Source organism: Ischnura elegans, chromosome 4, assembly GCF_921293095.1.
Source record: "Ischnura elegans chromosome 4, ioIscEleg1.1, whole genome shotgun sequence".
NCBI classification, from domain to species: domain Eukaryota; kingdom Metazoa; phylum Arthropoda; class Insecta; order Odonata; family Coenagrionidae; genus Ischnura; species Ischnura elegans.
This window is the reverse complement of record NC_060249.1, coordinates 3,704,980-3,719,539: the sequence shown is the minus strand read 5'-3', so window position 1 is coordinate 3,719,539 and position 14,560 is coordinate 3,704,980. Positions and strand designations below refer to the sequence as shown.

The following is a 14,560-nucleotide window of genomic DNA, read 5'->3' as shown; positions in this document are numbered from 1 at the left end:
GTGAAATTACGTTAAATTCTTTCATCTAATTTCAACTAAATCTAATTTTCAGCATGCATTGGGCAGATTCATTTGATTTGCATTTCGATATGGATATCAGTTAGTCATTACTAGTATGCCGAACATAATCAATCAATGTTTTGCGTGGATTTTGCTTTTATGGTCAAATATTTCTGCAAAAAGATTGAACATTAAACGGGTAATGTTGTTAACTTCAGTTTTATGATTTTTCTCTCTTTGGATGGCTGCAGGTTGGGGAAATCTTTTGTCAAAATATTAGGCGTGGAAACTTTCCGCCTCGGTTTGGAAATGGGAGTCATGAGAAGAACTTTGTGAATCTGTTGGATAAACAAAGCCTCCACTGAAATGAAATAAACTCATATCTCGAGTGCGTCGTTTTGAGTTCTAGCACAAGGAACACAATAGCTTCGCCGCCTTCAGCTATTTACTCGCCTAAGATTCCCAAACGCAAAGTTTACTCATTTCATCGAGACATCTGGGTGAATAAGAAAACTCTCGGCTTCGCAAAAACATCTCAAGGCACGGAACAGCATCATCCTAGGGTAAGACGTTCGCCTTTTTCATTTGGAATCAATTTAGCATCTCATCAACAATGATTTGCTCCATTTAACGTTAGACTTTGCGGAAACGAGAGAGAAAAAAAACGGAAAATGAACCGTAATACTTTATCATAATCGAATGCTGTCGCTAAAAGCAAAGTCTTTATGCGTCAATACATTTAGTTTTAATTTGTATGCGTTCCCCGCGAAGAGGAAAAAAATTTCGCATTCTTTAAATTTAATTTTTTCTCACAAACTATGTGTTATCTATGGTAGTTTGTTAATACAGCTTTAAAAGTTGACTAAAGTTTACGCTAAATGAGATCTAAATCAGCTGTGTACAAAAATACTTCCCGATGTACAGCTGATCAAAAAATGGACTTATTTAGATGAAAATTAGTTGCAAAATCTTAGCAATTAGAATCTTCAGACATTATTTTTAACAGGTTTGATTTGTTAGAATATTATTAAACACTCTTCGGTTGTTCTTCCATCCTGACCTTCGCCGACGACAGCATTCCAATCTGGGAAAATCAAACTCATGTAGGAACTCCTGCGAAAATATATGTTTTATTTCACCGTTTTCCTGCCAGACTAAGAAATATATTGAGGTTCTATGATAATACTCTTCGTGCCCATGTGCAATAAATCTGTTTTTATTAGCTCAAGCAGTCTAATCTTAGCTCGTATTCTCCGAGTCTCAAGCGGCTCCCAGTCTATTTCGTCTAAGTGTTTTGTCGTTGATGCTGGAGGTCTCGAAGCCCTTCTGTGACTCTCCTCTCCTAATTTCTAAACTCCACCTTTACACCCGAAGAAAGTTGATCGCATCATGTGTACTCTTACCTTAAAAATTTCAGAGTTGCCGAAAAGCAGGTCAGTTGACGAAAAAATTCTTTGTACCATACCAACGTTTTTCTTTCATCTTGTCACCAAAAGTTACGGACATAGCAACTTAAGACGTTTGCTGAATTGCGATGCATGGCAGAGAAGCGATGTGTAAGAAGGAAGCGTTGATGGGGGGCATGCAGGCCGGCCTCCCTTTCGGGGGCAGACATCGATCAGATGGCGATAGTGTTGCATTGGGAATTGCAAATTGTATTGGACCGCGACGAGCCGATAGGACGACGATGCGCCACTTGTGCGCAACTATTGTTTTCGTCAGAGTCCTCTGGATCGCGCTCTCGACACTAGCACTCTGTCACCAAGTCGAGTCGTCGTACTTACATGCTCCCACAATTGGGAGATAGGGCGATTTCCACCATTGTTTGGCTAAATGCCCCTAAAATCTCATGGGGAAATGAGCGAGTATCATATTTTTACTAACATTTGAAGCGTGGTAGCGACGGGAAATGCGGAAATGAAGTCCGCAATGCATGACACGAATACCTCCCCAGTGATATCGCTATGCGTATGTCAGAGTACATATTTGTGAAAGACGAGAAAGGAGGACTCCGAGAACCTATGGCTGGTTTCTAGGGCAAGGGACTATGTTATTACTCTTTAAAGGAATTGATTAAACTACTCTTCAAAAATATAAGTTACCTTTTTTTAGTCAATGAATTACTTTTTCAGAAAATTAGCTTTTATCCTTTAAAAAGTTACTTTCCAGCTAGATTAACTTCGACTTTAATTAGTTTATTTATTTTTATAAAATTTACGTATACTATTATTAATCAATTGTCTGTAAATCATGTCCTGTTACTGTAGTTATTCTCGCTCGTCGCATGGAGCGCTGCTATGCATCTGTGATCAGCACAGAAATGCCCCCCCTTGTCGTGACCAGCCCCCTCCAACTCCCGGCCGCTAGGTGGCCCCAAAAGCTTCCGTGCGGAGGGAATCGCCGATAGATGGTGCTAGTGGGTGTCCGCGCGTCCAGCATTACGAAATTCCATTGAACCAAATACGATTCTTGATCGCTGGAACAACGAATTTAAAATGCCTGTAACTGAATCGGTCGTGACTGTGGAGAATGTGGTGATACCAGCAAGTTTCCGGGACTTGTATCTAAGTAAGTCGGGCATCAGTATGTCCATGCGCAGTCGCATATCACCTGAATCCTTTCTCGTCGTTGCAGATGCCGGAGGAGAATCGTGCCCTCCGGTTGAAGGAGGGCGTCGGAGCGGCGGCGGCAGCGGAGGCCTTGGCCGTCGTCGGGGGCGGAGGAGGGGTCGTGGAGGCGGCGGCGGCAGCCGTTGCGGTGGACCCTGGGGCGGGCAGCGGCGGGAACTCTGGCCCCGCTGCTGCGATCGTTGCCCCCGGCCCCGGCGACGGCGCCCTTTTCCAGTCGCCCGCCGATGGGGGCGGCGGCCGCGTCGTCGGTGGGGGTGGTGGTGGTTTGGTGTCCAGTGGTGCCTCTGGCTCCCCCTGGCGCTCGTGGAGTTACCTGGACGAGCGTGCGTATGTGGAGGGCGGCATGAGACTGAGGAAAGGCGAGGACCCTTATCGCAGGAACAAGTTCAACCAGGTGGAGAGCGACAAGCTGCCTTCCAACAGGGACATACCCGACACCAGGAACCAAATGTAAGTTATCCATTGCAATTTTGAAAATGAGAGTGGCAGATACTTCCCAAGTACACTGCCCATTTCTATCTTAGGTATGAATGGGAGGCACTCATGAATCGGCTGATGTAAATGACAGCAAAGAAATGGAGGTTATATCTGCATTTCTTCAACATCAGCAGTAACCCATCCTTACTTCAGCAATTTTTCTCCGCGTTTGTATAAAAATGGTTACGTTTGGTTGTTAACGCTCGAAAACGGTTTCTCCGCTTTGAATGCTATTCTCTTAAGAACCCCCTGCGTTGTATGATGTGTCATAGAAAGATGGAATGAGTTCTTAGAACCGCGTGACCTTGAGAAAAATATATCGTCATTAAATTAGCGCTAAAAATTATTTTTCAATAAAATCCGCTATCGTTGCAACTTATTGAGTACCACAAAAAGTTTGAAAATAATAGTTGCCACAATTTATCCATAGTTATGTAGGAAATAGATTATATAAAAAAAATTAAGTTTCGTTTCTATTCACCCCAATGTTTCTTTTCACCCCGTTCCACGGCAATCAATCCAGATATAACAATTCAAACTCGGGAATCTGGACTATGTGCAAGGGAAAGAAAGTGCATACCATTATCGGACCGCCGTGCCGTATTGTACGTACCATGTAGCAGGCAAAATGCAATTGTAGATAGGGATCGCTTCTGCTTAAGTTTGAATGACTGCTTTGCGCTGTGCGAGGGAAATGAAACATGTAATTGGAGGTTGAAGTGCTCGACACGACATGTTGGGATGAGGAATGAGCGGCCAAATGAATCCGTCATCGAGAGGTGTTCATTCGCGAATCGCATTTCAACTCAGCACCCGACAACAATCGACGCCAGCCAGTAACGCCGCCGCCGGCAGTGGGAGAAACGATCGGGCATTGTTGCGAGGCCGTATTGTTGAGTTGATTGCATCGGCGAGTCCATTGTAGGGGAGGTGAGCGCGGATTCGCCTTCGAGTCGACTCGTGATGAAGAATCTGAGCTTTTCCCGGAGAATAGCATGGATAAAGGCTTCTCGGGTTTCCAATCGGGTCAGGGTCTGCATTGTGTAGGCCGACGTTTCGTTGGGAGACTTTCCCAACCCGGTTGGAAAACCGAGAAGCTTTCATCCGAGTCGACTCGTCTTTGGCGTTTGGGGCGCGCGTTGGCACCTGTATTTGGGTGGAGCTCATCACGCTTCGAAGGAAGTCTAAGTATATGTAATTCATGTTAAAATTGCCACTCAAAATTGACGCACTAGATCATGAATGACCGCACTTGAATGAGCGTGTATTTTAAGAAATTACAATTTTAAATTCATAATAAGGAATTTATTAGAGATGAATAAATTCTAAAAGTATCTATCCTATATGTCAATCGCATTTTTCGAATTTTCCCAATTCAAATGGAATAAATGGGATTCGGCGGATGATTGGAGGCTGGGAACGGGCTGGAGCCGTGGCTTGTTCAACTGTTGCCATAGCGACCAGTATTTCATTCGAGTCGAGTGGCTTTTTGAAGGTTTCATTCCGGTCACGCGTTTCCATGGGTCCCGGCTCGCTCCTTTGCTCCACGCACGCCATCAGTGATCACTGCATGCATGTGTTGCACCATTATCTCCGCATGTCCTCGTTTCAATTTGTTTCTTATGAGAGTAACCTGGCAGTTGTTTTACAAATTTATACATTTCTGGGACCGATTCCTGAATTATTCATGATTAATCTAATATGAAGCTACGAAGAAAATGGAGTCTGGTCGCGTTATTTACAGTCACTGATCGCTCCGAGTACATTTAAACATTGATGCGCAGTTACCGCAGTTACTCCGGGTCTTATATTTACCGCATAGAAATCCAGGATCAGTCTACGATCCATGGTGTTCGACTCGAAGGGGGATTTTTCCATAATATGGTAAATGGCGCATTGTTGTAAATATTGATGTACTCTCGGAAAGAAACTTGAATTTTCGCAAATTGATATTCCTTGTCATATATAATGGCATATTTTTTACGATAATGTCATTCCATGAATTTCGGAGTAATACAGTAAATAATGTGTATGGGTGCTGCCTGCCAAATATAAAATTCTAGTCTACATCTCAGTAAAAAAATCGAGTGAATGTATTTAGTTGCTTATTGTTTATTTTTGAGATTATTTCTTTTTGTTTATATGTACTGGGAGTTTTCTATTTTTTTCCCCATTGTTTTACGAATAAATAATGCTGTCGTGCTGCATAATTTTTTGCCATTCAGAATTGCGTAAAATAAGCCATTTAATTACACCTACGCGAGAATATTTGAAATCGATCTTTCCTGCAACATAAAAGAAGAAATAGGGCCGAGCCACTTGGAGTTTTTTCAACTGAGTCGAATTCGTGTTGGACCGCATTTAGATGGATTATGCTCCCTGACTTTTAGTGATTAATGCGTTCAGAGATAACTGTTATGGAAGATTATTTTATTCATTTGAAAAATAAAGGGAATGCAAATGGCTGTGCAGTAGTGCCTCCAATTGCTAATTACCTCCGAGCTGTCATGTCAGCTGTTGTAGGTCTTTTTTCTTTTTTACGCCGTTGTTTGCTCTTTCAAATCTCTCCTTTGGTGTCCTATTCTGCAATTATGCACACGAGCGGTGAGTTTACAAGTTGTAGCCGTCGTGAAGCGTTCGATATTGCGATTGTCATCCATCCCAATGTCCCCAAATACACTACCAAGACGCTGTCTACTCTATTCCTCTTGCTACTGCTGTCGTGTTTACTCAGTCAAATTAAGCATTAGATGATTCATACGTTAATGTGATCTAATGTTTCATGATGAGCCATCGCCTATGCATGTAAATCCAGATTTGCGACTCAAAGAGACACGTGCGATCCCCGGTGAGGGCAATAAGGCTTCGAATATTTCGCATTGGTAATCTTTCCGATATTAAAATCGTTGCCGAGTCTAAAATATTTATACATCTTCATATATTACTTATTAATTGTTTAAATACCTTGTCAATTTTTATAATCTGAATTCTAATTCGTTCATTTTTTGCCTTCGTCAAGGGTGGCGTCGTCATTGACTACCAAAGATTCGCAGCAGCGCAGGGCCATTAAAATATAAAAAAAAAACGTTATAAAGTGGCATTAATGTTTCCGTTTTACAGAAATTTCATTGCCATTATTAATTTTTTTGTTGATTTCTTTTTGTGTGGGGATTAAAACATCATAATCATGCTTTGCATGTGGCGAAATTTCTACCAAAATCACTTTTAGGTTTTAAGTCGTTCCCGACACATTTAACTACGTTATTTGGATCTGTAGTTATGCCCTCGTATAAAAGATAATCAAATTTTAACTACGCATTTATTATAGCTTTTATGATAGGAGAAGTACTATGCATAAGAGTACTATATGAATAAATTACACGTTTTGAAACAAATATGTACTTATTTTTGAAGAGTTGTTTATCCAAAGTTATAAAATTCGCAGGGGTAATTAAGGTGTTATTTTTAGGAAAATTTATTGATTTATTTATTAAAGTTGCTATAGCTAATTACTCCATATAACTCATACTTTGGGAAAGGAAAGCAAATTCCAGAAAAATGCGAAATTTTCTCTTCCCTCACATTTAAGGGTGCAAGTTGTTGTCAGTTTTAGAATAAGATCAACGTAATCCTTCTATCTTCGCATTTATTGCGTAATTATTGTGTTAAAGCTGTGTGTTCTCCTCGGAGACTTAAGAAGAGGAGCTGAAATTGTTCTTTAATTTGCTTGACGTCACAGATTTATCCAAATATGGGCATTGTTTTGTAGTTCAGTGAGCGACCGCCCAGGGCGCGCGAGTAACGCCTTTTATTAAAGGGCTCCCTTCCTCGGGATCACTGGTTGATATCCATCGCTTCGTCGTTCATGACCCGAGTGCCTCACTGAATGGTTCATTTCAAGATCTAATAGCGTGGCCATTTTCATTTGGAAATACAAAATTACCCCCAAGAGTGAACGGAAATATTAATGACGATTTTCCCTTGATTTTTTGTTAAAATGCTGTCATGTTATAGTGCTGTCATGCATTTAATTTCTCTGTCGCGCGTGTAATTTCCATGGATTTTCCTCTCAGGAGCGTCGCACAACAAAACCGGAATTCCACGGAATGTAATGGAGGAGTTAAATATTCTTCGTGCCTATTTTCATTGTGCTCACGTCGTTGCTTGGCGTTGGATCGTGCGCATTGCTCGCCCCCCCCCCCCACACCCCCGTGATGTATACATTTTTAATGCGCGTCTTTCGGAGCACGTTCCTCTCGTGCACCTCCCTCTCATGGCTAATGCATGGCCATATATTGATAGGTTTCCTTCCCTCTGATATTCGATCCAGTGGACCAGCCGGCCTCGTAGCTTCAAGCAAGGAATGACGCAAGATGCATGCTCCTAAATAGAGTGCGAATTATTGCATTTATAGCACGAAATCGTGCCATGTCGGCGGGAGATGAGGTACATGAAATCCGTGAGTTTCTATAAGCTGCAATTCTATACTTCCAGTGCTCCCTTTCCTGTTTAATTCATTTTTCCTGAATGCATTTTCCCACTCCACCTTATACTGGTCCGAAAGAACCTCATCTCCTATCAGCTAATCTTTTCACACCTACGTATTTCTTCTCTTTTACATCTTTCCTTATTGAGCCCATACATATTGTTCTCCTTATTCATTGCCCATTTTTGTCCCTCGGCGATTGACTTAATCAGGCCTCAAAATATGGCCGATTCTGCTTCCTTATCTAGGTTTCCACGAGACTTTTCTTTTCTCCTAGCCCTTATTCCTCTCTCAATTTATTTGCTAATGCCTGATCCATTTGCCGACTGACTGACTTACCCTGGATTCTGAAATAATTCCACTCCTACTAGCATGTCGTGACCGACGGCTTGAGGGTTTTCGGATAATACAAAAGGAATTTCCAAAATGACACCGAACCTGGGCCTATCTCTCCGCAGCCCTTACAAAATGTCTTCGTTGGCCTCGTATGCCTGAATTTTGCTCTCCTGGGCCATAGTTGATCCGTGGTGACCTCTATCTTCGCGTGTAATAACCAGCCTTTGGGTTGTTAAATATAATCATCACCTGCAATTTCTTCGAGAAATACTAATTCTTGTGCATATCCGTTCGGCAAAATATCTCTTTTTTTATCGTCTCTGGGGCACCTAGAAATATGGTGAGGTTCTGTGAAAATTTCCTTCGTGTCACTCTGAAATATAACTGCTCTTAATTGATCAATCAATCTACGCCAAAGACGTGTATTTCATCCAGATTTTTCCTTAAAACGCCTTGAATAAAAACTAGGGCAATTTACTTTCATTTGTGGGATCTGGCGCAAAAAACTGAATTCATGAACTCAGTTCAATGCTAAGGCGAGCAGCGGGATTCATCAAAAACTGATATTTAGAAACTACGTTTATTTCCAATAAGTTTTAAATGACGGAAGCCCCTTCTTTAAGCAATAGTTTATTTCAAGCAGTTATTTAATGTGGGATGAACCGTGATCAACGGACTTAACTCACTCCCTGAATTCATCCGTTGTGTCTGTGGACTTGTGAGTTGAGTGGTGGAGGGGCGGGAGGGGGCCGCTGGCAGTGTTTTTGCCCCTCCCCCCGGGGGCTGTTGCCCTGACCGCCTCCCCAGGGCGCCCCTTGTTCCACTCTCCTGACACTTGTGGCCCTTTATTGGCTACACACCCCTGCTCTAGGACTCACATTTGGCCGGGAGACTATGGCGGCTCGACCTCTCTGCTAAGGAGAACATCTGCTAAGGAGATGAAGCTCTAGCTCGCGTTTCAAAAGGAGCATGTGCTTCTCAGATTCCAATCTTTCGAAGCGAAACGGAGCACACCGTCTTAGAGCCTCACGGTATTTCCAAGTCCGATAGAAACAAAAAATAATAGAGGTATTTTTCCGAACGGATAGGAATTCGTTTTGACTGCGAACTATAAAGGAATCTTATAAACGCTAAGTGGGACTCTCCATCAAATGACTACTTATTCCGCTTCCGTGTGCGAATTTGAAGGACTAGCTGCGGAAACTGTCATAACCTAGGAACAACATGATGAGATGAAATAATTTTTTAATGCGAGAACGAGAAAGATAGCGAAAGTGAGATGCGATGAAGGAAAAAAGCGATGAGAAATGTTTCTGTGACGACTAACGAATATTACAAATGCTGGATATGTTAATACAATTGACGTTTATTCTGCGAGTCGCTTCTTTTCCGACCCTTTGCCATTAGCGAAAATATCTAAAGATGCAAAATTGAGATTGAATGACAGAGTGAAAAATGTTATTTAAGTTTTGCTCGTCTTCAATTTACAGCTCAGGAGTCAATGAGGAGATTATATCCGTAGTATATAGTAGGTAGCATATACTACGGGATAGTACATGTATAGCAGCCACCTCAATCCCATTCCTAATTAGAGACTCGACTTGCACGATGGCTCTTTGCCGCTGCCCTTGACATCGAATGCACTTGAGGAGAGCGTCCTCTTGCACTGGGCTTCCACAGCGGAGGCAGCGCCACTACAACTGCTTCGGGGGACTCAAAAATAAAAAATAATTCCATCGCACCTCCCCTTCTTTTTATCCGCTACCGCCTTATGTCTTCACACCCCCGACCACCCCCGCATATTGAGGCGGCTGGCATGCAGATGACAGTGAACAAGGAGGTATATATTTCTTAATGGAATAGATAAGTAGCATTTATCCGTGATTTATTCGCTTTCCTCGTCTTCGTTTTGAGCTGCAATGCAATAGCATTTTCGCTACTAAGGCCTTACAATGCTGTGTTTGGCATTCAGATTTTCCCCAGGAAACATTCATAATATGTCGAAATGAATAAACCGCACATAAACAGATAAATGTTTTATTTCCGCGAAAAGCGTCTACATGCTTCCAATTTCAGCTTATGAAAGGTCGAAATGGGTCAATGGGTCAAGGGGTAATTTATGCATCTGGTTCTTCTAAATAGTAATTAAAAGGCCATGCCCAGGTTAAGCTATTAAACATACATTACCTGAGGATATAAGTAAGAATATTATAGAAGGAAATTTTTTACGAGCGGTGCGTACAATGAGTAAATGTTTATGCTGTAAATGCGTTTGCTCTTCTCGTCATGAGATACTTGATGAATTATTCTGTTGCGGTGGTGATAAAAAAATTAACTTGTAAATATTTACTGGACTGGACGCTGCTGTGTGCATTAATTATTACCTCATTAATTGGAATCCGCGGTATATTAAGTGCTTCCTGACCCACACCAACTCCTCTCATTTCGGGAGAGATGGAACATTTTCATTGTGCAACGTGAACGCCCACCTGTCTTTTTAGATTGTTGCTTTTCACCGTTCTCGAGGAATTTTTAATATTATTTACGGTTAATGTCGCTCTCGTGGGGACCACCGACGGTCAGCCGCGCTAATGAGGGTCCAAACTCGACTTCGAGCCTAATCCGACCCTTTTCGGGGACCCGAGCTCGCGAGGGATGGACCCAAAACACCGGGAGGGCCCCCACCCATCTGAACCACGTGTAGTACATTTTGCATTTTACAATTCTTTTAGTGCTATCTACAATTTATTGGCTTTATCGTCTTCTTGATCACACCAGGAATACGGGCGTTTTTTGATCGTCTTTCTACGATGATTTTTAAGAATTTTATCCAATCAGCGATAAAAGTCCCCTTCTGACTTGGCAACGCTGCATCCAGCAACTTGGGGGTGGGGTAGGAAAGGCCTCTCGCTCCACGCTGAACAATGGCATTCTCAATTCTGGGAAGTTCTGCGAGCCATTTCTAGGGTGTTTGGCAGGGGTGATCAATAACCAGCATGCATTTGGACTCCAACATGCAACAAATTATACTACTATATGCTGTTAGAAATAATCCGTAGTATGTTGGCGACCGTAAGATATAGTTAACTTCGTCAGAAAAGACACTGCTTTTGAATTTGTCTAAAAGATTTAGCCTATTTTCCAATCATGAGGGTCCCAAACACTGGCAGCGTATTCCAAATGTGGTCTAACGAGGGAAAAGTAGCTAATTTCTCTCACTTTGTCGTCGCACTGTCCTAATATTCCTTTAATAAAACCCATTTTACGATTACCTTGACCGGTTATTTCTCGAATATGTTTATTCCACGATAGATCATTATTGAGTCTAACTGCTAGATATTTCAGGGATTCAACAGTCTCTACTTGGCTCCCCCAATAATATAGCTGCGTTGTAGGACGTTATTCTTCTTCAAGAAATTCATTACGACGCATTTTTTCCAAATTTAATTCTACATCTACATTTACATTATACCCTGCGAGCCACCTCTAGGGTGTTTGGCAGGGGGTGATCAATCACCAGCATGCAGCATGCATTTGGACTCCCACATGCACACCACACCGTCCAAAAAACGTCCCGTATGATAACAAACTATACTACTATATGCTGTTAGAAATAGAATATAGAATAGAAATTCAGAAACATGCATTAAGTTTTACATAGGTTAGTAGGCTACACTACAAGTCATGCAATCTATTTACGAGTTCTATTGCTGCCGTTATAATCTCTTATTGATCGTGGAAAAAATGACATTCGGAATCTGTCTGTTCTACAATCTATCTCTCTTATTTCATTTATATGATCTGATTTTCCGTAGTACGTTGGCGTCCGCAAGATATGGTTAACTTCGTCAGAAAAGACACTGCTCTTGAATTTATCTAAAAGGTTTATTCTATTTTTCAATCTACGGTCCGACAGGGATTCCCATCCGAGTTTATCTAAGAGGTCAGTTACACTAACAAGACTATCGTAACGACCTTTCACATACCTAACTTACACCATACTTCTAACTGCCAAGCATCGCACCACGCTTGGATAGCAGCAAGGTCATTCGTTAGTTCATCTATATATATATCTCTGCTGGGACGGATGATTTGTTACACGTCGTCTGAGGAAACATTTCCTCCAAATTTACTAATAAATTTATGCATATACTTCGATCTTCGCTCCCGTAAGGAATGAGTAACCCTGTTAAGCCTTGAGATTTTGCAGCTATAGGCAGCGATGAAGCACGGAGGAATTGCACTTCATTGCATGAAAAACAAAAGCATTCCATAGAACCTTCACCCTCATACGACGAAAAAATGCACAGAATAACACTTTCTAAGGGGTGCTAATATTACCCTAATGAGAGAAAAACCAGGAATAGTAAAGGACACAAATTAATGGGAAAAGGAATTAGAAAACATTGATTCATCACCAGCGCTGGATTGGCCATAACTTTGTGGAATTCCGTATTTTTTCCAATCCACATCTACATTGACATAATACCCTACGAGCCACCTCTAGGGTGTTTGGCAGGGGGTGATCAATCACCAGCATGCATTTGTACTCCCACATGCACACCACACCGTCCAAAAAACGTCCCGTATAATAACAAACTATACAACTATATGCTGTTAGAAATAATAATTGAATTAAGAAACATGCATTAAGTTTTACATAGGTTAGTAGGCTACACTACAAGTCATGCAATCTATTTACGAGTTCTATTACTGCCGTTATAATCTCTTATTGATCGTGGAAAAAAAGACATTCGGAATCTGTCTGTTCTGCAATCTATCTCTCTTATCTTATTTATATGATCTGATCTTCCGTAGTATGTTGGCGTCCGTTAGATATGGTTAACTTCGTCAGAAAAGACACTGCTTTTGAATTTGTCTAAAAGATTTAGCCTATTTTCCAATCATGAGGGTCCCAAACACTGGCAGCGTATTCCAAATGTGGTCTAACGAGGGAAAGTAGCTAATTTCTCTCACTTTGTCGTCGCACTGTCCTAATATTCCTTTAATAAAACCCATTTTACGATTACCTTGACCGGTTATTTCTCGAATATGTTTATTCCACGATAGATCATTATTGAGTCTAACTGCTAGATATTTCAGGGATTCAACAGTCTCTACTTGGCTCCCCCAATAATATAGCTGCGTTGTAGGACGTTATTCTTCTTCAAGAAATTCATTACGACGCATTTTTTCCAAATTTAATTCTACATCTACATTTACATTATACCCTGCGAGCCACCTCTAGGGTGTTTGGCAGGGGGTGATCAATCACCAGCATGCAGCATGCATTTGGACTCCCACATGCACACCACACCGTCCAAAAAACGTCCCGTATGATAACAAACTATACTACTATATGCTGTTAGAAATAGAATATAGAATAGAAATTCAGAAACATGCATTAAGTTTTACATAGGTTAGTAGGCTACACTACAAGTCATGCAATCTATTTACGAGTTCTATTGCTGCCGTTATAATCTCTTATTGATCGTGGAAAAAATGACATTCGGAATCTGTCTGTTCTACAATCTATCTCTCTTATTTCATTTATATGATCTGATTTTCCGTAGTACGTTGGCGTCCGCAAGATATGGTTAACTTCGTCAGAAAAGACACTGCTCTTGAATTTATCTAAAAGGTTTATTCTATTTTTCAATCTACGGTCCGACAGGGATTCCCATCCGAGTTTATCTAAGAGGTCAGTTACACTAACAAGACTATCGTAACGACCTTTCACATACCTAACTTACACCATACTTCTAACTGCCAAGCATCGCACCACGCTTGGATAGCAGCAAGGTCATTCGTTAGTTCATCTATATATATATCTCTGCTGGGACGGATGATTTGTTACACGTCGTCTGAGGAAACATTTCCTCCAAATTTACTAATAAATTTATGCATATACTTCGATCTTCGCTCCCGTAAAGAATGAGTAACCCTGTTAAGCCTTGAGATTTTGCAGCTATAGGCAGCGATGAAGCACGGAGGAATTGCACTTCATTGCATGAAAAACAAAAGCATTCCATAGAACCTTCACCCTCATACGACGAAAAAATGCACAGAATAACACTTTCTAAGGGGTGCTAATATTACCCTAATGAGAGAAAAACCAGGAATAGTAAAGGACACAAATTAATGGGAAAAGGAATTAGAAAACATTGATTCATCACCAGCGCTGGATTGGCCATAACTTTGTGGAATTCCGTATTTTTTCCAATCCACATCTACATTGACATAATACCCTACGAGCCACCTCTAGGGTGTTTGGCAGGGGGTCATCAATCACCAGCATGAAGCATGCATTTGTACTCCCACATGCACACCACACCGTCCAAAAAACGTCCCGTATAATAACAAACTATACAACTATATGCTGTTAGAAATAATAATTGAATTAAGAAACATGCATTAAGTTTTACATAGGTTAGTAGGCTACACTACAAGTCATGCAATCTATTTACGAGTTCTATTACTGCCGTTATAATCTCTTATTGATCGTGGAAAAAAAGACATTCGGAATCTGTCTGTTCTGCAATCTATCTCTCTTATCTTATTTATATGATCTGATCTTCCGTAGTATGTTGGCGTCCGTTAGATATGGTTAACTTCGTCAGAAAAGACACTG

The 14,560-nt window shown here is 41.2% G+C and overlaps 1 protein-coding gene across 1 annotated transcript in view; it reads left to right on the top strand.

Moving 5' to 3' along the window:
* Window positions 1-2,634: 2,634 nt before the first annotated feature.
* LOC124157070 (polypeptide N-acetylgalactosaminyltransferase 2) overlaps window positions 2,635-14,560 on the top strand; it is a 180,144-nt gene continuing 168,218 nt past the window's right edge. The window contains exon 1 of the mRNA XM_046531542.1: window positions 2,635-3,080. Coding sequence (XP_046387498.1) covers window positions 2,635-3,080 — 446 coding nt within the window. The remainder of the gene's footprint in view (window positions 3,081-14,560) is intronic.